Raw genomic sequence first — 24,954 nt, forward strand, 5'->3', positions numbered from 1 at the left:
AAACGGTTCACGAAGTCCGGGAATCTTTTCATGACCTGGTCTACAGTTTCACGCGTATTAAAGATCCGTCGGTGTCTGACAAAGCGTCGGGTGATTGTTCATATCTGTCATTTAAAATAAAGTTAATAAATGTAATTCTGTCCACTATGGCAAAATAGGAATTTATTTTAGATTTAGGGGAATCTTTAACCATGTCTCTGATTAAAACTTTTGATTGTAACATCACAAGTTATTTAATTAAATATTCCGTATACGGGTATAGTTTAAGAAATGACCTGAGCCATTACCTTCGGAGCCGTCAATACTACAATCTTTAGACGATAGTCTAAACTAAATAAATTTTTTAAATGGTTCAGGAATTCCGTGAATCTTTTCATAACCTGCACTATAGTTTCACGCTTATTAAAGATCCGGCGGTGCCTGACAAAGTGCCGGGTGAGCGTTCATATCTGCCATTTTAAAATAATGTTAATAAATGTAATTCTGTCCACTATGGCAAAATAGGCTTTTATTTTAGATTTAGGGGAATCTTTAACCAAGTCTCTGATTAAGACATGTGTATACGTGCACAGATGGTGACAGAGAAACTTATATATGACGTTAATAAACTTTTAAATGTTTTTAAGAAGTATTCACCCCATTTTGGGGTTTTATTTTTAATTAAAGGCTTCTTAAAACATGTGTGAATATGTGTATATTATACAAAGAGTCTTATATTGTCTGCTCTGACAAAAATAAAGTATTTTTTAGATTTAGGGGAATTGACTGCGTGTGTCTTATAAATACAACTTGATAATACGTTTGTTTTGTAAAGAGACTTCTTTAAAGTCACGCAAGAATAAAATATTTTAGTTGTAACTGGTTAAACTTAAATCTGTTATTATCTATTTAACTATAAGCTGTATTTTTCTGATAAGACACAAAGTTTTTGATGATGAACTTATGACCGTGTGTGATAGATATTTCACAGCAGGGTCGGTTTGTAATCTAGGTAGAGTCTTTTAAAACTCTAATGGTAAAATGTAATATGGACACTCTGTCAAAAATAAAGCATTTGTTTGTAACAAATTATTTAATGAAATATTCAGCAGTGGTATAGCGATGAACAGTGCCAAAACCACCGGGGACCCCAATAACACATTCTTTAGACTAAAGGTTATTTATTTTAAACTATATAAAAGTTTAATCTTTTCAGACATAGTATTCTGATCACACCATTAGATAGCGCTCCGGCGTTTACAAACATACGCGGATGAATGTTCATATCCACCGTTAAGAAACTTTTAAACGATTAAAAACACTTTCATATCATCTTCTGGGTTTTGTTTTAAATTAATGATATCTTAAAACCAACTGGGAATATGTGTTTATTACACAATAAAATGTAATTATGGCCGCTCCGGTATAATAGGGGTTTTATTTTAGATTTGGGACTTTCTTTAACCAAGTCTCTGATTAAAACATGTGAATGCGTGCACCAAAGTTGTCAGATAACGTAGACTGATGCGCACATATATCTGGTGTTAAGAGCCTTTTAAACGTTTTAAGACATTTCACACCCTATTTTGAGTTTAATTCATTAATGTCATCTAATATCGAAGTGTGTACATGTCTATTTACGATAAATGTAACACGGTACGTATTGTCAAAATAAAAGGTTTCTTGAACATGTTATTCCAGTGTGTGGTTCTTGTCTTGCGAGTGTTCGACATATTTAGTGATGTGGAAAAAGTTTGTTGTTTGGACGAACAGTTTCAGTCTCTCTCTCTCTCTCTCTCTCTCTCTCTCTCTCTCTCTCTCTCTCTCTCTCTTTCTCTCTCTCTCTCTCTCTCTCTCTCTCTATCACCAGTCCGCTATCAACCAGCAGACAACCCCCCAGATGTCTGGACAGAGGGAGTGTTGGTAAAATAAAAGAAACTCAGCCCCCATTGACAAAAAGTAATAGGTTTATATTAGATTTCAGGCTTCATTACTCAGATACAGATTAAAGCATGTTATTTCTTATTCGTAATTTAAAGAAACTTAGAAGTTTTAAGACATTTCATCACACATCCTATGATGACATAAACCCTTGTGTTAGCCCTTAGAGGACAACAAAACGGGTGCAAATATTATTTATCAACGTTTGATGTTGTTATAAACCAGGTTGTCACATACGTGACAACAATCATTGCTTTAAAGACAAAACATTTAACAAATTTGACATTTTGTTAAACATGGTTGTGTGCGTCCACAAACACAACATCAGTTAGGACATGGTTCTACATAATATTAAAATCACGGGCTTACGTTAAATAGGTAAACCTTAATTTTTACTAAATAAAATAAAAATAAACTATTTTAACATATTATCTGATATTAGGTTAGGTTTAAGATGAATTAGTGTCTATAGCTTTACGAATTACATCGTAAAACCCCCAGCGGATATGGTGTGTGCGTGTGCGCGCGTGCAATGGCTGTTATCACGTGGTGCGGACCGAACGACCAACGCTGCGGGGGTTGTGAAGCGAAGAATGAGTTCAGATGAGAAGTTTTTCCTTCTGAACACAGAACCTTTACCAAAAACGTAACCCCGGATTAACACATCACAGAACAATTTGAACAACCGTGTCGGATTCGTACACACCAGAGGTCTGTTTTATGTTTTGCAGAAACTGTGGAAGCTTTTGATGCTGCCAAGGTGTCCGAATTCGCAAACAAACTATCAAACGCAACGCGGCGGAAACATGGGGACACGATCCTTTTGTTGCTGAGAAAGCGATTGAACTCAGAAACAAACAAGCAAGCAAAGTTGTCTACGAAACTACAGATTCTTGAAAAAGATGGCACAAAGATCATTCGAACGACTACGCAATGGCCAGATGGGGTATGTGTACGGGACCGACCTTTTTAAAGATATGCTTAAAAAGAACTACAAGCGTGAGATGTCCAATCTACTATGTACTGTGATATACAAAGAGGCCAATGTGTGCATGCCTCCAAACTATTGCGAATCTAACGCCGGTCGTGTAACCAGACTCAAGGAAACAGATGTTGTGAAAAGTATAGATGACACGCTGAATAGCATGGTGCAGACGGTGGTACAGGCCCAAGAGGAACCCAGTGTGATTATTAGAAAGGCCCTAGAGATATTTTATGAATGTGACGAGGCCTAGTTCTACATCATCAATATCATACTTATGTCGGCCTTTGTAATTGATGTATGCATTGATATGCTTGTAAAGAAACGAGAAATTAATGTGTGGGAAATCATAGAAAATGCCGTAGATTTCATGTTTGAAAAGGGTCTTGGATCATGCATGCACTATCTATGGTATCTAGATAATATCATAACGGTTAATGATGACTAAAAAACCAATCGTGTGAGCCAGTGGCATATCTTACGCAAGTTTTTACAGTTGTTTTTTAGTTTTACCAAAAGTTTTAATCTGATTTTATTTTTTACTCAACATTATGATTGATAATCCATGTCCGTCAACAAATGTATACTTTAACAAAAACTACGTTCTAGTAGTTTCAATGTATGGTAACTGTTGTTTTTTCATCATTGATTTTGTATACTGCTTATGTTTTTGTATGTTTTGCTGTACCGGTTTCATAAAAACAAAATATACAAGGATTTTTTGGTCTTAATGTCTGTTGCTACCATAAGATACAAACATTAGAACATTTAGACATCTTGTTCAGACAACGTTTGACATTGCTCATTCTTCATATGTTATTGCAACACCACACAGAGAAACGTGAAAGATTAATAGAAAATTACATGTGACTACATCACATGTCTTTCAGAGGCGTAAAATAAAAGTCACCATTGTTAGTATGGGATGCTAAAACAGCACAGGCACAAGCTGATCCTAATTTTGATACCTGACGTCTGTCACATAGTCAAAGCTCATATACTTCATGTCTCTACGAATCCTGACAGAGTTTTAGTTTCATATACACAACACATCAAATGTAAACCACGGTAAACTAAAGACATTTGACAGCAAAGATCTCTAATTTTCTGACAACCCCCAAAAAGATGATGGGGTCATCATCAAACATCACTCACTTTTTAGGTAGCGAAAGGTTTTTGTTTATTTTAGTTTAACTCAACACTGAAATTTTAGTTAAGCACACAGAAATGCACAGATTTTACGTTTTAAGTATACATGTGTACATCACATTGCGATTTCAGTCTCAACTAGATCGATGATCTATCAATATTAGCTACAAATGTTGTTAGTATGCTTGCTCTGATTTCACAAAACATCCATATACATTCAAAACCTAGGGGTTCAACGCCTTAAAGTCATCAATTTTATTTCGTACACATCAACCACACCAAAATTTTTAGAATGTGCAAACTGTTTTACTTCGTTTTAAACATGTTTGTGCGGTTTCGGTCTAGATTTTATAGAAAACTTCAGAACATGACACCGTTTTAACATTTACAAAATGAAACATTTTACTTTTAAATGGCTCCCATGAGTATGTGTTGCTGTGACAAATACTTTTGATTGTTTGGAAATTATATGAATGCAGAGAAACAACGCAAAAGTTTTGAACTTTAACATAATTTTATATGGGTCCTGATTTTAAAAACAGTAAGATGTAATGTTTCTTACACACAGATCTAAACACATCACAAGTCTGAATGTTTAATAGTATGCAAAGGTTTGATGGCGTATTTTAAACATAAGCTGTTTATCTTAATCTTTAAACAAATGTGTATGACAAAAGTTGTTCTGCCTGAAATGACACTAAGGATCGATGCCGAAATGTTAAATCTAAGTATTTGCAAAACAACCTTGACCACCATATAGATGTTTTCAATCTAATGGTACCGGTTTTAAATGTGACCAAACTATTTCAAACATTACCAAGTTGTAGTTGGTTGCGATTTAATTTACAAGGTTTTAACACACATTACTGTTTAGTCACGGTGTGTTTCATCGCATTGCTGCTGCATACAACAGACTCTCTAGTTTATGGTAAAAGGCTTACTAAATAAAAAACCTAAGCACTCTGTATTATGTTGCCACTGATGATTTTACAAGTTTACAGTTTCAAACATTTTTGCTATCTTAGCTGTGAAAGATTTAGTAAATAAATCTAAAACATAAACAGTGTTGAAGCATTCCCTTAATCTTCTAGCAACGATTTTCAAGAGATTACCAACATGTATGATGTACTAACTGTCAAGGGGTCTGTGATATTATTTTTTGAAGTAATTAGCTATTTAATGGCTACTGCACAATAACTTAAGCGATAAAGAGGTTGCCAAATGTTACATAACCTATAGAAACGAAACAAGATCAATTACAAAGTCACTGGCATAAGGTTTACACTTAAACAAATCACGCAGATGTTTAAAGTGAAGTTGTTACGCCCAGAGAGGGGTGTCCCTAACTCCAGGACTCCTATCTCCGCCTATCCGTTACAGTCATTAAAACGGCACCAGTATGATTCATTCAAACACATTCGCTTAACAAGTTTCAAGAAACTATGGACTCCTACTGCTACACCGACACATTTGCGCTACCCACCCCAGAGCAATATGAAGATGCGAGAACCTACAGTTGGACCTGTGCACTCAATAAGTCCTCCACAGTATCTGATGGCGGACCATCAACCTACAACAACACCACCCTTTGTACGGCTCAAGTAATGTCTGATGATGTTCCAATGGACCTGTGTCCCCAAGAAGGATCCGACAATGCCTGTATCGATTCCACAGACTGTTTGGTTTCAAGATCATGAAACAGGCTTCGTGATACATCTGTTACAAACTTGATGACAAAAAGCTAATGGTATTCTGTAGTATCTTTAGAGACTATTACTGTGTGTTTGTGTTGTTTACAATATCAAATAATGATCAAATTGCTGTTTGTGAAATTATTGAACCGATGGATGATCACATTCTTGTGAAAAACGTTGTGATATTTCTACACTACAATGATAACATATGATGTATTTCTTTTACTTGATGAGAAATAAAAAAACATGTACCACTTTAAACATCTGCGTGATTTGTTTAAGTGTAAACCTTATGCCAGTGACTTTGTAATTGATCTTGTTTCGTTTCTATAGGTTATGTAACATTTGGCAACCTCTTTATCGCTTAAGTTATTGTGCAGTAGCCATTAAATAGCTAATTACTTCAAAAAATAATATCACAGACCCCTTGACAGTTAGTACATCATACATGTTGGTAATCTCTTGAAAATCGTTGCTAGAAGATTAAGGGAATGCTTCAACACTGTTTATGTTTTAGATTTATTTACTAAATCTTTCACAGCTAAGATAGCAAAAATGTTTGAAACTGTAAACTTGTAAAATCATCAGTGGCAACATAATACAGAGTGCTTAGGTTTTTTATTTAGTAAGCCTTTTACCATAAACTAGAGAGTCTGTTGTATGCAGCAGCAATGCGATGAAACACACCGTGACTAAACAGTAATGTGTGTTAAAACCTTGTAAATTAAATCGCAACCAACTACAACTTGGTAATGTTTGAAATAGTTTGGTCACATTTAAAACCGGTACCATTAGATTGAAAACATCTATATGGTGGTCAAGGTTGTTTTGCAAATACTTAGATTTAACATTTCGGCATCGATCCTTAGTGTCATTTCAGGCAGAACAACTTTTGTCATACACATTTGTTTAAAGATTAAGATAAACAGCTTATGTTTAAAATACGCCATCAAACCTTTGCATACTATTAAACATTCAGACTTGTGATGTGTTTAGATCTGTGTGTAAGAAACATTACATCTTACTGTTTTTAAAATCAGGACCCATATAAAATTATGTTAAAGTTCAAAACTTTTGCGTTGTTTCTCTGCATTCATATAATTTCCAAACAATCAAAAGTATTTGTCACAGCAACACATACTCATGGGAGCCATTTAAAAGTAAAATGTTTCATTTTGTAAATGTTAAAACGGTGTCATGTTCTGAAGTTTTCTATAAAATCTAGACCGAAACCGCACAAACATGTTTAAAACGAAGTAAAACAGTTTGCACATTCTAAAAATTTTGGTGTGGTTGATGTGTACGAAATAAAATTGATGACTTTAAGGCGTTGAACCCCTAGGTTTTGAATGTATATGGATGTTTTGTGAAATCAGAGCAAGCATACTAACAACATTTGTAGCTAATATTGATAGATCATCGATCTAGTTGAGACTGAAATCGCAATGTGATGTACACATGTATACTTAAAACGTAAAATCTGTGCATTTCTGTGTGCTTAACTAAAATTTCAGTGTTGAGTTAAACTAAAATAAACAAAAACCTTTCGCTACCTAAAAAGTGAGTGATGTTTGATGATGACCCCATCATCTTTTTGGGGGTTGTCAGAAAATTAGAGATCTTTGCTGTCAAATGTCTTTAGTTTACCGTGGTTTACATTTGATGTGTTGTGTATATGAAACTAAAACTCTGTCAGGATTCGTAGAGACATGAAGTATATGAGCTTTGACTATGTGACAGACGTCAGGTATCAAAATTAGGATCAGCTTGTGCCTGTGCTGTTTTAGCATCCCATACTAACAATGGTGACTTTTATTTTACGCCTCTGAAAGACATGTGATGTAGTCACATGTAATTTTCTATTAATCTTTCACGTTTCTCTGTGTGGTGTTGCAATAACATATGAAGAATGAGCAATGTCAAACGTTGTCTGAACAAGATGTCTAAATGTTCTAATGTTTGTATCTTATGGTAGCAACAGACATTAAGACCAAAAAATCCTTGTATATTTTGTTTTTATGAAACCGGTACAGCAAAACATACAAAAACATAAGCAGTATACAAAATCAATGATGAAAAAACAACAGTTACCATACATTGAAACTACTAGAACGTAGTTTTTGTTAAAGTATACATTTGTTGACGGACATGGATTATCAATCATAATGTTGAGTAAAAAATAAAATCAGATTAAAACTTTTGGTAAAACTAAAAAACAACTGTAAAAACTTGCGTAAGATATGCCACTGGCTCACACGATTGGTTTTTTAGTCATCATTAACCGTTATGATATTATCTAGATACCATAGATAGTGCATGCATGATCCAAGACCCTTTTCAAACATGAAATCTACGGCATTTTCTATGATTTCCCACACATTAATTTCTCGTTTCTTTACAAGCATATCAATGCATACATCAATTACAAAGGCCGACATAAGTATGATATTGATGATGTAGAACTAGGCCTCGTCACATTCATAAAATATCTCTAGGGCCTTTCTAATAATCACACTGGGTTCCTCTTGGGCCTGTACCACCGTCTGCACCATGCTATTCAGCGTGTCATCTATACTTTTCACAACATCTGTTTCCTTGAGTCTGGTTACACGACCGGCGTTAGATTCGCAATAGTTTGGAGGCATGCACACATTGGCCTCTTTGTATATCACAGTACATAGTAGATTGGACATCTCACGCTTGTAGTTCTTTTTAAGCATATCTTTAAAAAGGTCGGTCCCGTACACATACCCCATCTGGCCATTGCGTAGTCGTTCGAATGATCTTTGTGCCATCTTTTTCAAGAATCTGTAGTTTCGTAGACAACTTTGCTTGCTTGTTTGTTTCTGAGTTCAATCGCTTTCTCAGCAACAAAAGGATCGTGTCCCCATGTTTCCGCCGCGTTGCGTTTGATAGTTTGTTTGCGAATTCGGACACCTTGGCAGCATCAAAAGCTTCCACAGTTTCTGCAAAACATAAAACAGACCTCTGGTGTGTACGAATCCGACACGGTTGTTCAAATTGTTCTGTGATGTGTTAATCCGGGGTTACGTTTTTGGTAAAGGTTCTGTGTTCAGAAGGAAAAACTTCTCATCTGAACTCATTCTTCGCTTCACAACCCCCGCAGCGTTGGTCGTTCGGTCCGCACCACGTGATAACAGCCATTGCACGCGCGCACACGCACACACCATATCCGCTGGGGGTTTTACGATGTAATTCGTAAAGCTATAGACACTAATTCATCTTAAACCTAACCTAATATCAGATAATATGTTAAAATAGTTTATTTTTATTTTATTTAGTAAAAATTAAGGTTTACCTATTTAACGTAAGCCCGTGATTTTAATATTATGTAGAACCATGTCCTAACTGATGTTGTGTTTGTGGACGCACACAACCATGTTTAACAAAATGTCAAATTTGTTAAATGTTTTGTCTTTAAAGCAATGATTGTTGTCACGTATGTGACAACCTGGTTTATAACAACATCAAACGTTGATAAATAATATTTGCACCCGTTTTGTTGTCCTCTAAGGGCTAACACAAGGGTTTATGTCATCATAGGATGTGTGATGAAATGTCTTAAAACTTCTAAGTTTCTTTAAATTACGAATAAGAAATAACATGCTTTAATCTGTATCTGAGTAATGAAGCCTGAAATCTAATATAAACCTATTACTTTTTGTCAATGGGGGCTGAGTTTCTTTTATTTTACCAACACTCCCTCTGTCCAGACATCTGGGGGGTTGTCTGCTGGTTGATAGCGGACTGGTGATAGAGAGAGAGAGAGAGAGAGAGAGAGAGAAAGAGAGAGAGAGAGAGAGAGAGAGAGAGAGAGAGAGAGAGAGAGAGAGACTGAAACTGTTCGTCCAAACAACAAACTTTTTCCACATCACTAAATATGTCGAACACTCGCAAGACAAGAACCACACACTGGAATAACATGTTCAAGAAACCTTTTATTTTGACAATACGTACCGTGTTACATTTATCGTAAATAGACATGTACACACTTCGATAGATGACATTAATGAATTAAACTCAAAATAGGGTGTGAAATGTCTTAAAACGTTTAAAAGGCTCTTAACACCAGATATATGTGCGCATCAGTCTACGTTATCTGACAACTTTGGTGCACGCATTCACATGTTTTAATCAGAGACTTGGTTAAAGAAAGTCCCAAATCTAAAATAAAACCCCTATTATACCGGAGCGGCCATAATTACATTTTATTGTGTAATAAACACATATTCCCAGTTGGTTTTAAGATATCATTAATTTAAAACAAAACCCAGAAGATGATATGAAAGTGTTTTTAATCGTATTTTTTAATCGTAAATTTAATAAATTAAGTTTCTTAACGGTGGATATGAACATTCATCCGCGTATGTTTGTAAACGCCGGAGCGCTATCTAATGGTGTGATCAGAATACTATGTCTGAAAAGATTAAACTTTTATATAGTTTAAAATAAATAACCTTTAGTCTAAAGAATGTGTTATTGGGGTCCCCGGTGGTTTTGGCACTGTTCATCGCTATACCACTGCTGAATATTTCATTAAATAATTTGTTACAAACAAATGCTTTATTTTTGACAGAGTGTCCATATTACATTTTACCATTAGAGTTTTAAAAGACTCTACCTAGATTACAAACCGACCCTGCTGTGAAATATCTATCACACACGGTCATAAGTTCATCATCAAAAACTTTGTGTCTTATCAGAAAAATACAGCTTATAGTTAAATAGATAATAACAGATTTAAGTTTAACCAGTTACAACTAAAATATTTTATTCTTGCGTGACTTTAAAGAAGTCTCTTTACAAAACAAACGTATTATCAAGTTGTATTTATAAGACACACGCAGTCAATTCCCCTAAATCTAAAAAATACTTTATTTTTGTCAGAGCAGACAATATAAGACTCTTTGTATAATATACACATATTCACACATGTTTTAAGAAGCCTTTAATTAAAAATAAAACCCCAAAATGGGGTGAATACTTCTTAAAAACATTTAAAAGTTTATTAACGTCATATATAAGTTTCTCTGTCACCATCTGTGCACGTATACACATGTCTTAATCAGAGACTTGGTTAAAGATTCCCCTAAATCTAAAATAAAAGCCTATTTTGCCATAGTGGACAGAATTACATTTATTAACATTATTTTAAAATGGCAGATATGAACGCTCACCCGGCACTTTGTCAGGCACCGCCGGATCTTTAATACGCGTGAAACTATAGTGCAGGTTATGAAAAGATTCACGGAATTCCTGAACCGTTTAAAAATTTATTTAGTTTAGACTATCGTCTAAAGATTGTAGTATTGACGGCTCCGAAGGTAATGGCTCAGGTCATTTCTTAAACTATACCCGTATACGGAATATTTAATTAAATAACTTGTGATGTTACAATCAAAAGTTTTAATCAGAGACATGGTTAAAGATTCCCCTAAATCTAAAATAAATTCCTATTTTGCCATAGTGGACAGAATTACATTTATTAACTTTATTTTAAATGACAGATATGAACAATCACCCGACGCTTTGTCAGACACCGACGGATCTTTAATACGCGTGAAACTGTAGACCAGGTCATGAAAAGATTCCCGGACTTCGTGAACCGTTTAAAATTTTATTTAGTTCAGACTTTGTGTCTGATCAGAAACTATAGCTCGATAGAAAACATCGGCTTTAAGCGTAGCCAGGTACATCTAATATATATATATATATATGATTAGTGATTGCCTTTAAATAAACTTATGCTGTTGCAAACCTTTAGATTCAACAACACACCCGCGGTGTGAAAGTCAGTATTGAGAAGCGCACGGGGCGAGCAAAGGTGGGAGGATGGTTGAGATCTGACATCAAATGTCAATAAACAGCAAATGTCGAAACACGAGCCGTCATTAAACATGACACCATACGCTTGACATAAAACACACTCAGGAAAAACAATCACTCTAAATGGCCGGCAATAAAACCATTAAATACTTTCTGTCTAAAGTTGACAACTTGTACAGATTTTGATTGATGGTCCCGCCCCCCTGTCAAAGGGTCATAAAAACGACCTGTCAGACAGCAACTGTCACCGGGTGGGGGAGGGGGTCATAAAAGTTTGACGAATGCCGTACCGCTATAACTACTCAGTGATATTAAATCTGCTAATGTGTGTTTGTATCCCAGGAAAACCTGTGGCTGGACAGTGTCTCTTTGCTCATCAAAGACTCATTTGAAGGAGAGATGCTGATGATTGACAACCTCTCAGGCTCAGTCTTCCATCATTATTCCTCCCCACCCATCTGCAAAGACTGCAGGACTCACCCACAAGAGGTACCGCCTCAGAATGAAACAGTGAATGAGTGTCACAGTATATAGCATACTTTAGATAATTGGTCTTGAATGAATATGATAAGAAATGTTTGAGTTCATATTAAAATTATGATTCCAGATTAGGAGAAACCATTCTTAGTTGGCTGTCCATGTGCTGTGTAGGGAAAACCAACAATATGAAAGATACCACATTTACAGTATGATGTTTCTTTTTAATAGGCAATTTTGGAAAAACAATTTTATTATATTATGCTACTATATCATATCACTAAACGCAAAGAAATTGATGTACACATGCAATCTCCAGATAGTTGTATTCATCTCGGTGACGGACAGGGACAGGGTAGTTCAGTGAAGGAGTAATTCAAGCAGTAACCTCCACGCCTGTCATTCTTTCATTGTGCCCGACTGTCAGCTTATCAGTCTGTTTTCCTCTCCCCTGTCTCTCCTTTTCATCCATCTATGATTCTCGTGTGTCTATTTCACTCTTTCTGTTTGCCTTTAACATCCCTCCGCTTGAATTACCCACATTCAACTCCAATTCGTGTCTTGACACTTAAAGCCATTAAACAGGCAGACAGTGAAAGAAAAGAATGCAAATATTGAGGAAGATTTTTCTCTCGTGAACCACAGCAGATCCACATGGCTGAACTGGAGCAGGCATCTTTACGGTCAGAGCAGCTCTCAGATAAGTCATCTTCACCAGCGCTACCCGATGACCTCAGTCTGGATGAACAGAGCGTCTACCAGATGGCTACTAAGGATGGCAAGGTGAACTCTCCCCCCAATAAAGTCGACTGTGTAATTTCTGAATGCTTTTTAATTGGTTAAACTGAAATCGAGTAAATCACTTGATCAAAGTCAATCCCTTGAAAGGTCATGTAAGTTCTTTAAATGACATCCTTATGGTAAAGGTCATATTGTAAGGAATGCTCAGGAATACTGGGATCCATTATGCGGTGTTTATTTAAAACAAACCAATCAAGCGAACAAATCAAAACGTGAGGCAGAAGAGTAGTCAGGTATACAGGCAGGCAGATCAAAACACAGATAGACAGTCCAATCCAGGCAAACTAAGCAAAGGGGCAAATCCAAAAAACAGATAGGCAGACAAAAGGTCACAACGATAGGCAGTCAGAAATCACAATCAGAATAACGCTCGGTACGCAGGTAAACTGGCAATACTTCGCGCTAGCCTGAGGCTAGCTTGAAACTTAAATAGGGACAAACAGGAAACAGTCAGAGAAGCAGAGAGCGGCGCCACGTCAGTACTCCGGCGAGGGCTCCCTCTGGCGGCGTGGCTGTATGGACGTTACAGAATCCCCCCCTCTAGGAGCGCCTCCTGGCGCTCTACGGGGCCTTCCTCTAGGGCGTGGTGCAGGACGGTCAGGTCTGGCTCGATGGAACTCCTCGATGAGGTTGGGATCCAGAATGTCGTCCGAGGCTACCCAGGACCTTTCCTCAGGGCCATAGCCCTCCCAATCGACCAGATACTGGAGACAACCCCCGCGCCGCCTCGAGTCCAACAACTCCCTCACGGCGTATGCCGGTTCCCCGGCAACGTCGAGAGGGGGAGGTGGCTCAGGAGGCTCGGCGTTGGGGTCGTACTCAGCATGGTAAGGTTTTAGCAGGGAAACATGAAAAGAGGGAGAAATACGATAATTAACAGGCAGCTCTAACTGGTAAGTAACATCATTGATTTGTCTTATTATTCGGAAAGGTCCTACGTACCTCGGACTTAGTTTCTTAGACGGGAGCTGGAGTTTCAGATCCCGGGTGGAGAGCCAGACCCTCTGACCAGGCTGGTACGGGGGATGAGGACGTCTGTGACGGTTGGCATGGAATTCTTGGTTGCGGATCGCCCTCTGGAGTCTAACATGAGCGCTTTCCCAAACTTCTCCACTCCTCCTCATCCAGTCGTCAACGGCTGGAACATCCGAAGGCTCTCCTGACCAAGGGAACATGGGGGGTTGATAGCCGAGTACGCACTGGAAGGGGGTGAGATTGGTGGAGGAGTGTCTCAATGAGTTCTGTGCATACTCGGCCCAGGGAAGGAATTCTGACCAGCGGTGTTGTTCTCGGGTACAATAGGACCTTAGGTAGCGTCCAATCTCTTGATTTAACCTTTCAACTTGGCCATTAGACTGGGGATGATAACCAGATGTTAAGCTTACATTTATGTCCAGATTATTACAAAATGCTTTCCAAACCTGTGAGGTGAACTGGGTCCCACGGTCAGAGACGATGTCTTCGGGTATTCCATAGTTCCTGAACACATGGTGAAACATAGCTTCGGCGGTCTCCATGGCAGTGGGTAAGCCTTTGAGGGGTATAAGGCGGCAGGATTTAGAAAATCTATCAATAATGACTAGGATGGCTGTATAATTATTAGAACGTGGCAGATCAGTGATGAAGTCAATGCTGAGATGGGACCAGGGGCGTTGAGGTATGGGTAAGGGTTTAAGAAGACCGGAGGGCAAATCTTTAGGAGTTTTGGATTGAGCACACACTCTACAGGATTTTACAAATTGGGCTACATCATGATTCAGGGTGGGCCACCAGAAGGATGTTTGGACTAAAGCTGTGGTGCGGGTAATACCTGGGTGTCCTGAGCTGAGTGAGGTGTGTACCCATTGCATAATTCGGGGCCGCAGTGTTAGGGGAACGTAAGTTCTCTCAGGTGGGCATTCAGGTGGAACAGGGTCATTCAAGTGTTCTTGGGTGATTTCTTGCATGATGTCCCACGCTATAGGAGCAATGATAAGAGAAGGTGGTATGATAGGGACAGGTGAACGGTCAACAGGAGTGGGTTCATGGTATCTGGACAGAGCATCAGCTTTACCATTCTTGTGTCCGGGTCTGTAGGTGATTGAAAAATTGAAACGGGTAAAGAAAAGTGACCATCTTGCCTGGCGTGCATTCAATCTCTGAGCTCCCTTCACGTACTCGAGGTTTTTATGATCCGTCAGAATGACAATATGATGCTTCGCACCCTCAAGCCAATGCCTCCATTCCTCCAGGGCTGCCTTTATCGAAAGAAGTTCCTTGTTGCCTATATCGTAGTTTCTCTCTGCCTGGGTGAGTTTTCTGGAATAGTAAGCACAAGGGTATACCTTATTTTCTGGACCGTGACGTTGTGACAGAACAGCTCCTACTCCAGTATCCGACGCGTCGACCTCCACGATGAACTGTTTTTCAGGGTCAGGATGTTTCAGGATCGGGGCGGTGGTGAAACAGGTTTTTAGTTTCTGAAAGGCTTGCTCAGCTTGTGAGTTCCACAGAAGTTTTTTGGGTTTACCTCTCAGTAGGGATGTCAGGGGAGCTGCTACAGTACTGTAGTTGCGGATGAATCGACGGTAGAAGTTTGCAAATCCAAGGAAACGCTGCAAATCCTTAACAGTGCGGGGTGGAGGCCATTCGGTGACTGCCTTGACTTTGGTGGTGTCCATCTCAACACCCTGGGAACTAATATTATAGCCCAGGAAGTTAGTTTTCATGACATGAAACTCACATTTTTCTGCTTTGACGTATAACTTGTTCTGGAGGAGACGAGACAGGACTTCTTTAACATGGCAGACATGGTCTTCCATATTATTGGAATAAATTAAGATATCGTCAATGTAAGCAATAACATACTGGTTCAGGAGGTCCCGGAACACTTCATTGATGAATGACTGGAAGACGGCGGGAGAGTTAGATAGACCATACGGCATCACGAGGTATTCATAGTGCCCTCTAGTGGTGTGGAATGCAGTCTTCCATTCATCACCTTCACGGATACGAACCAGATTGTAGGCACTACGTAAGTCCAGTTTGGTATAGATTTTTGCTTCCCTCAATTGTTCTAGGGCAGAAGGTACAAGAGGTAAAGGGTAGGGAAATTTTACAGTGATATTGTTCAAACCTCTATAGTCGATGCAAGGTCTCAGGCCACCATCCTTCTTCTCTACGAAAAAGAAGCCAGCTGCAGCAGGGGATGTGGAGATCCGAATAAAGCCGTTTTGTAGTGCTTCAGTGATGTAGTCCTCCATGGCTCGGGTTTCAGGTTGAGACAGGGGATAAACTTTACATTTGGGAGGCATAGCATTAGGTAGAAGTTCAATAGCACAATCCCAAGGTCTATGTGGTGGTAATTCGGTTGCTTTGACTTTGCTAAACACTTCTGCATATTCAGAGTAGACATCAGGAATCATAACATTCTTACCAGTAGGGCTTTCAACATTGGTAGACAGACAGGGTTTGTGCTTCATATGGTTAATGCAGGTTTTCATACAACGAGATGACCATTGTAGAATCTCTCCTGTTCTCCAGTTTATCTTAGGATCGTGTGCGACTAGCCAGGGGTGTCCCAATATGATGTCATAACGAGGTGAAGAGATCACATACAAGGTAATAGTTTCAAGATGAAGTAGACCAACTTGAAGAGTGAGGGGAACAGTCTGGTGAGTAATACCTTTGCCGATGGGTACGTTGTTGACGGCAGAAATGCTTAATGGAGGTTGGCATGGGATGACAGGAATGAGAAATTTATTGACAACATCTTCATTAATGAAGTTTAGTGCAGAGCCAGAGTCAATTAATGCTGTGAATGACATGGTTATATTATCGTGGATGATTGTTACTGGTTGTAAACACATATCATAACAAGAAGGGAGGTTAAAGAATTGGTTTACCGTGTTGGTGTTGCGAGGTTTCTTGGATGGGCAGTTATCGATACGATGTCCAGGTTTCCCACAATAGAAACATAAGTTGTGCTCACGACGTCGTTGTCGTTCTGCCATGGTCAAAGGAGCGAACCCCATCTGCATTGGTTCTACAATGTCGTCATTATTTACAGCGGTATGGAACACTTTACTGGTGGCATATACAGGCCTAGTGGACGTTCTCAGTTTCGTTCTAGCAGGCACATTTCTCATCAGGTTATCAATGTGCACAGACAAAGTCACAAATTCAGAGAATGAGAGGTTCTCACCTTTACATGCCAGTTCTGCTTGAAGATCAACGTCCAGACTGTTCTGAAAAATATCCTTTAGCGATTTATCATTCCAACCGCTTTGTGCTGCAAGCGTGCGAAATTCAATGGCATACTCTGCGACAGGACGATGGTTCTGGGACATATTAATGATCTGCGATGAAGCACTTCTTCCCTCCGCTGGATATTCAAACACTTCTTTAATTTGCTGTACAAAATAGGAGTAAGATGTGCGGATACGAGGATCGGTGTCCCAAACAGCGGAGGCCCACTCGACCGCTTTGCCAGTCAACAAAGAGAAAACTTTAGAACACATCGCATTATCAGATAACTTATCACTCACATGATCTTGAAAATAAATATCCAGCTGACGAAGGAAGCCTCTCACGTGTTCCGCTGTACCATCAAACTTATCAGGTTCCGAAACGCTCATTCGTTTCACAGAGGTAGATGGTAATGCTTGAATATAGCCAGTGAGGTGTTCGTTGACGGCTTGAAGCCGTGTAAGCTGTTCCTGGTAGCCCTGCAGAAGCGTGCTTTGTTGTTTGTAAGCAGCCATTAGATTGGTAACTTCCGCTGGATCGATGGTAGGCGAAGTATTCTGTAAGGAATGCTCAGGAATACTGGGATCCATTATGCGGTGTTTATTTAAAACAAACCAATCAAGCGAACAAATCAAAACGTGAGGCAGAAGAGTAGTCAGGTATACAGGCAGGCAGATCAAAACACAGATAGACAGTCCAATCCAGGCAAACTAAGCAAAGGGGCAAATCCAAAAAACAGATAGGCAGACAAAAGGTCACAACGATAGGCAGTCAGAAATCACAATCAGAATAACGCTCGGTACGCAGGTAAACTGGCAATACTTCGCGCTAGCCTGAGGCTAGCTTGAAACTTAAATAGGGACAAACAGGAAACAGTCAGAGAAGCAGAGAGCGGCGCCACGTCAGTACTCCGGCGAGGGCTCCCTCTGGCGGCGTGGCTGTATGGACGTTACACATATATGGTTTAAGATAAACCCTGATAAACCCTTAAAATTTACACTGCTTTGAATTTTCATAACAACTTTCCTATCTTATTTTATAAGCACATAAAAACTTTGTTTTTAGTCTGACTTTGTGAGAAAAGGCCTGAAGGTGGTTGTCGAAATGGAAAACTTATACATTTTTCTTGCTGTCTATGATCACATATACTCAATCACAAATGAAAAACCTGCCCCTGGAAGTGTTTACATTGGATCCTCTGATCTTCCTCTATCTGCTCTGTCGTAATCTTTTAAATCTCAGACAATGAGGCTTTAATGAACTCTGAACAGTGAGAATGACCACAGACTTACACTAATTAGAAGAAATCAAATAACTATGCAAGCAGTTAGACTACATCCCGCAGTCTCATGGGACATGTACGTCTTCAGAAAGAGGGGATGTAGCTTTGCTTCTCAACCAGCCGAATATTTCTGAAGTCTTCAAACATCTCTGGCTATTTAAAATATGGCACTCAGTTGATCTAACACAGTCTCACCCCATGTCGTCAATATTTGACGACACTTGACCATGCGTCAATATGTTGACGCGGAGGGTATACCTTTCGCGTCATTTTTTGACGAACTGGGGACTTCAATACTATTACGTCCGTTGCATTCTCTTTCCTATTTTCTTACCATTTTCGCGTCGGTTTAGGGTTAGATTACGCAAAATTAAACATTCTACGCGAAATTAAACAGTTGTCACCTGGCGTTGGGGTTAGAGTTAGGTACGCGAAATGAAACAGTTGTCACCTGGCGTTGGGGTTAGAGTTAGGTTTGGGTAGGGATGTCATTATGTAAATCTAACCCTAAACCGACGCGGAAATGGTAAGAAAATAGGAAAGAGAATGCAACGAACGTAATAGTATTGAAGTCCCCAGTTCGTCAAAAAATGACGCGAAAGGTATACCCTTCGCGTCAACATATGACGAATGGTCAAGTGTCGTCAAATATTGACGACATGTGGTGAGACTGGGTTGGTTGATCCTAATCATCCCTTAATCTCTTTACTGTAGCTTCGAATAAGTTTCCATGTGATCCTGAAAATGTTAGCATCTTATTTCTCTACTCAGGAAAGGAGCTGTGATGAATGTCTGACCTCAGAAGAACCAGGAGGGAAAGATCACAGCAGGTTGCAAAGACCCTGTCGAGTTTACAGCTCCGGGGCCGAGGAAGGGGCGGCGGGACCCGGCACTGGTTTTCAAAGTCCTCATCAATGTCACAACACGCCTGCTCGTCACAGCATCGGTACTGTGGCCCTTTCACAGCACTGCTGGCACTGTGCTGGAGGAAAATTAGTGACTTATTCAGTGAAATGTAGACTTACTTCATCATAGGCTGTAATGTTGTTTACTTGTCTTACTGTGAAGGTGGAGTACCCTGTAGCAGTAGTAATCAAGAGTCCACCGATGTCTCTGGAGGTTCGAGTGGCTCCAACACTCCCATTCATCTCCCCGCTGAATTCTTCCACCCGGCAGCCGCGGCCCTCCCTGCTCCCCCCAGGGGCCGACTGGGACACAAACCAAGAGGGCTTCGGCTGACTTCACCGGCCTCGTGGGCTTCTCTGCGCTCTCCTGGAGCCAATACCAGACTGCTTACCACACAAGTATGAGCTCATGCTGATATACAGCGCATGCATTTGTTTAGCCCCCTTTATGATGTGATGCAATACAGATTAAATATACAGAAATAATTTTAGATAAAAGCATTTGTGTATAAAAGTAAACACATGCATGGTTGTATGAATATTTTGGTAATGTTTTACTTGAAGGGGTGTTTATAAGACTGACATGACACATTCATAATCATGACATGACACGTGCTATGAACATGAAGGAAATTTTATGCATGTTTATGACAACTGTCATTCATTTAATTATGTCATTTTTAATGCAAAGATTACATTGTTTGAGATGTCTTTGTTATGACAACTTGACATTACGAAGACAACAACTGACCGCTTTTTACCCGTGATACAAATTGAATTTATCATTAAAATGTCATTAAGTGATAATACTCTGTCATATAGTTTTATAACAGCCTCATGAATATTTTTCTTGACCTCAACTACAGTGGTACAAATATAATTAGTTATTAAAATGTCAATAAGTAGTAATACTCTGTCAAATAGTTGTATAACAACATCATGAATATTCTTCAGTTCATAATGTTTTTTTTAAGTTTCAACCATGTGTTTAACAAATAAAATCAATCATTTAATAATAGTTAATAATAATAATAATTTAAATTGATAAAATTATATTTTATTGCATTTGGAGACCAATTTACCTAAAATTAATTGAAAACAGTACAATACTTAGTTAACCCATGCAGAGTTGGGTCCATAGCGCACATTGTGCACATACACAAAGTTAAGTATAATCTTTAGACATGTCTGTTGCATTTTGTTAAGATATTTAAAATTATTTGACAGTGTATTAACACTTTAATGTAATGTTAACCCATAAAGCTAGGTAGTTTCTCAAGTTTGATAATTCTTTTGTTATGTCATGTTTATGACAGATTTATGACAAGTTATGATGTATTGGTTTATGTAAAGTTGTCATAACAAAGACATCTCAAACAATGTCATCTTTGCATTAAAAATGACATAATTGAACAAATGACACTTAATGACAGTTGTCATAAATTTGCATAAAATCTCCTTCATGTTCATGACACGCATGATTATGAAGGTGTCATGTCAGTCTTATGAACACCCCTTCAAGTAAAATGTTACCAATATTTTTTACTGTTTAGAATACATTTTGCAAACAATTGTCCTTAAATTTTAAAAATGACCAAAAATTACATTCTTGATTTAGCCAAACGCTAATAATTTCCTGCTAAATGTCTTCCTCTCTCTCCCTTTAGTATCCATCTCACAGTGACTCCTCTTTGGCTACGGGCAGCTCAGAAGGCAGCCTACCCACCACCATGGAAGAAGCGCTTAGTTTCATTGTGTCCGCCCCTCAAAATCCAGAGCTCCCTTTGCCCCTGATAGACACGCTCCTTGACGAGGGCACTAGCCTCTCCACAGAGACCCTCAGACCCAGCCCACCAGCTGGCCAAAACCTCCACACCACCAGGGGGCACCAGCGTAGCAAGAGCAACTGCGGAGTCAACACAAGTGCAGGAAGCACAAGGCAAGGCTCCATCGATCCCTCTGATGAGGATTTTGGGATGGTACGGTGCAGCTCTAACCAGACTTGTGACAGCCAGCAACTCTCTGAGACCCCGAGTAGCCTTTCTCTCACGTCGTTGCTTCTGCCGAGCTCTCTAGTGCCGACGTCTGCGAAAAAGTGCAACAGCACCGGCAGTTTGGACCTTGCATCCCAAGAAACGGAAGGAAAGCATGTTTTTGCAAAAGAGCCGCAGGGTAATCTCACCAGCCCCTGGAAAGAGAGGAAGGAAGGGGGAAGAGAGAGGCAGTCTGAAGCAACGCAGGGCAAGGACGGGGAAAGTACAAGCCAAATAACAATCGTAGGCTCTAGTAAAAATAGATGAAACTCTACCTAGTGTTAGTTTTTTCTGAGGCCAACTAACCTGTCTCTGTTTTTTCAGAGAGTGGTATGACTTGTGGCTCTCCATCAAAAAAAAATCTCTCTATCTCCCTGTTTTCATTTGTGACCTGTTACCATTTTGTATTTGCTTGGACTGGTTTCAGTAAGCGTCCGACAGGGCTGTAGAGTCACCGGGTGGAGGGATTTGAGAGAAGCGGATCAATCCTTCAGTGCATGACTAGACACAGAAGGGATTGTGCACGCAGCTGTCTGTACAACCTGAGCGATCATTTCAGGGAGACAATAAGCAGTACAGGCAAAGCATGCCATATGCAGGATCGTGTGAGGAATTGGGTTGGTTAAAAAGATAAATCAAATGAATATAAACATATAGAGAGAGAGAGAGAGAGAGAAAGAGAGCAACCAGAGATGAATAGAGTAAGGAAGTTTTCTTCTGGATTTAGGATTAAATTTGGTGATAATATTTACAACGATTTAAGGACATTACACATTTTTTGCAGTTTATGCATTTATTTGTCAGTTTGTTTTTATGTAGTTGAGGTGAGAGAAAGGCCTTCCACCTTAAGGATATGTCTGTCGCATGCTGTGTGTCTTGCCTGTCTGTCCTAGTATTTATTTATTATTTATTTATTATTATTATTATTTATTTATTTATTGTTTTTATTATTATTATTAGTTATATATTTAATTAAAAGGGCAAATGTAGAAATGTTCTACCTTTTGCATTGGGAGGTAAGGAAAATATCGACAAAAGAACAACGAACAGTCCACTGCATGATGGAGTCTCTCCAACCGAACAAATACGAAACAACACCAAGATGTCAATTCTGGACAAAAGCAGCAAGGTTTTTACTCAGATATTTTTTATGAATATGCTCTGGATTAAAAAAACAGGTGACATACGTCAGTTTGTCACTTTGTCCTCTCCACAACCCCGAAACATTTCTCTATGTGACTTTATTCCCTGCAAGTGGCTTCCATTTTTATAATTGTGGTTAAGTGGAGGGGACTTTTTGTATGCTTGAGTGCAAAGGACCAAAGGATTAAACAAAAAAAAAAGAGAGAAAAAAACATGGATGTTGGACTGCGGATTACTATTAACTCTTGGATATTTGAAGGTTGAAAACAGCCAGACAAAGGATGGTGAACAGGCCATGGGATCTAAACGCTTGGAGCTTCTACTGTATGTTGTCCCTTGGATGGCATGTCAGATGAGTACAACTTAAGACTTAGTGATATTTCATTTGGATAAAACAGTAATTAGGTTAATTGGATTTGCAACAGAATCAATGATTTATATGTGAATTTTCTTTAGCATGGTTACTGGATTTCAATAGGGCACCTCTTACTTATTATTCCTCCTCTCATTTGATCTTTACTCCATGTAGCTCCAGTAGATTTAATTGGTCACTGTATTCATGTGCAAATGGAGAATTTTTTGAAACCATTAGTATGACACTACAAATACCCATTGTTGAACCTGTTTAGTACCCCTGTTTTATTTTTTTTTTCTTGCATTTTACACAATCCAGGTGAATTTCAAAATGAGGCTTGACCTGTTGATGAACTTCATGTCATTTGATTGGTTGTGATTGTCTATACATGATTTCTGTACATTACATTAGTTGTGTTGTGGTTAAATCAGGAGCAAGTGCAGGATTGTCGTAAGCTTGCCTGTTCCGTTCATGGTGTTGCCGCTGTATTAAATGTTTTTCAGCAGAACACGATAACAAAGGGCTTACTCACTTTTCGAGGTGTTCTTGGATCAATTTTGCTATTAGTGTGCATGACTTCAAAGGTTAGTCTGACACTACAGCAATAAAAAGTAGCTATGTGTGCCCCAAATATACATAATGATGTCAAAGTGATTCTTTTTTATATTTCTAGTATATAACCTTCGTAATTAGATGCACCGTGACCTAAACAGTCAGTTTTATCGCTTGCTTTTTTGTCGCACCCGGACAGGGGACGGTGTCATACTGTACCTGCATGATGTGAGGGCTGATGAAATCGCATTATAAATGTCCAATCATTTGAAATAAACTGGCTGTAAATGATTCAGATGAGCAAATTAAGTTATTTCGAACTCAGGGCCTTGGAAAATACCACTACTAACTGCTCTGTTGCCAAGTCCAGAAGGACTGTGTGTTTAATTTTAACATTGATTTATTTTGAGATTATGACAGATCAGTATCGGTGGCCAGTTTTACATTACACTCTCAGGAAATGTACAAACGCTGTCATTGGCATGGTAGCTACCCTTTAAAAACATCCCAATATGTACCATTTAAGTAGAGATATGCAGGGTTCCCAGTTCCCACATGTCCTTATAATCCTTGAAAGTTTGTGAATCTGGAGGGAAAATTCAAGGCCCTGGGAAGTTTTTGAAAATGTATAGATACAGGTCATTGAAATTGTTTGAATCTATTTTATTCAAGAAGTTTAAATCCCTGTGTAGTGTAGGATAATATCATAAAAATTCTACACTTTTTAAGCACACATGCTAAACTGTTCGCTTTAAATGCTTATATCTTCTGTATGCGAATGTTGATTCATACCAAAACGCTTTTTTGCATAGTTGTGATTGGCACATGAAAACGTCTCGGGTTACGTATGTAACTGTTGTTCCCTGAGAAGGGAATGAGACGCTGCGTCTCCCCTGCCATACTTCCTGCGTCCCTGTAACGCCGTCTTTGGCAATATTTCAGATAGCGATATACTTCCTGGCTCCCTCGTCACCATGTCTTTGTCGTTAAGCCTCACCATTGGTTGAATTTGATATACACATTCAGACGCACTTACCTCTGGAGGCGTCCCCAAAGTGTCACTGTTAGTCCTTGAATTTGAGGGTTTTGTACCTGGAAAGTCCTTGAAAGGCCCTTGAATTTTAAGTTAACTAAGGTGTGGGAACCCTGTATGTATACATTTGGTACCAATATGTCTTTTAGGTACTAATATGCACCCTTTAGGTACAAAGGTGTGCTTTCTGAAAGGGTACCATTCATGTGACAGCGTTTGTGCGTTTTTCTGAGAGTTTAGGAATGTGCTTAGCTATTGGTGACGGTGTAACTTGTTACTGTATGTAGCTTAATATGGATGCACTTAAGAATGGATTTATTTGTTAAGCGTCATTTCATATTCATGAAATGTTTATGTGCGTTGATCTTCATTAACAGTATAGAGTGATGGGTGAGGTTTTATACAAAATTTGATGTGTTTGGTCAACGGGCTGAACATATGTAGATCCTTTTATATATTGAATTGCATGTGTGCTATGATGACCAATGCCAATGATACTGTACATGCATTTTAAAGGTGTCCAAAGCTCCCATAGCTTTGATTATTTTTCCCAC

At 38.9% G+C, this 24,954-nt stretch overlaps 1 protein-coding gene across 1 annotated transcript in view; it reads left to right on the forward strand.

Annotated features, from left to right (window-relative positions):
• cacna1ia (calcium voltage-gated channel subunit alpha1 Ia) overlaps positions 1-23,658 on the forward strand; it is a 142,435-nt gene extending 118,777 nt beyond the window's left edge. The window contains exons 31-35 of the mRNA XM_073813941.1: positions 11,935-12,081; positions 12,715-12,852; positions 19,151-19,325; positions 19,448-19,683; positions 20,952-23,658. Of these exons, the coding sequence (XP_073670042.1) occupies positions 11,935-12,081; positions 12,715-12,852; positions 19,151-19,325; positions 19,448-19,683; positions 20,952-21,584 (1,329 nt within the window). The 3' untranslated portion in view covers positions 21,585-23,658. The remainder of the gene's footprint in view (positions 1-11,934; positions 12,082-12,714; positions 12,853-19,150; positions 19,326-19,447; positions 19,684-20,951) is intronic.
• Positions 23,659-24,954: the final 1,296 nt, after the last annotated feature.

This window comes from Paramisgurnus dabryanus, chromosome 3 (assembly GCF_030506205.2).
Source record: "Paramisgurnus dabryanus chromosome 3, PD_genome_1.1, whole genome shotgun sequence".
Lineage (NCBI taxonomy): Eukaryota > Metazoa > Chordata > Actinopteri > Cypriniformes > Cobitidae > Paramisgurnus > Paramisgurnus dabryanus.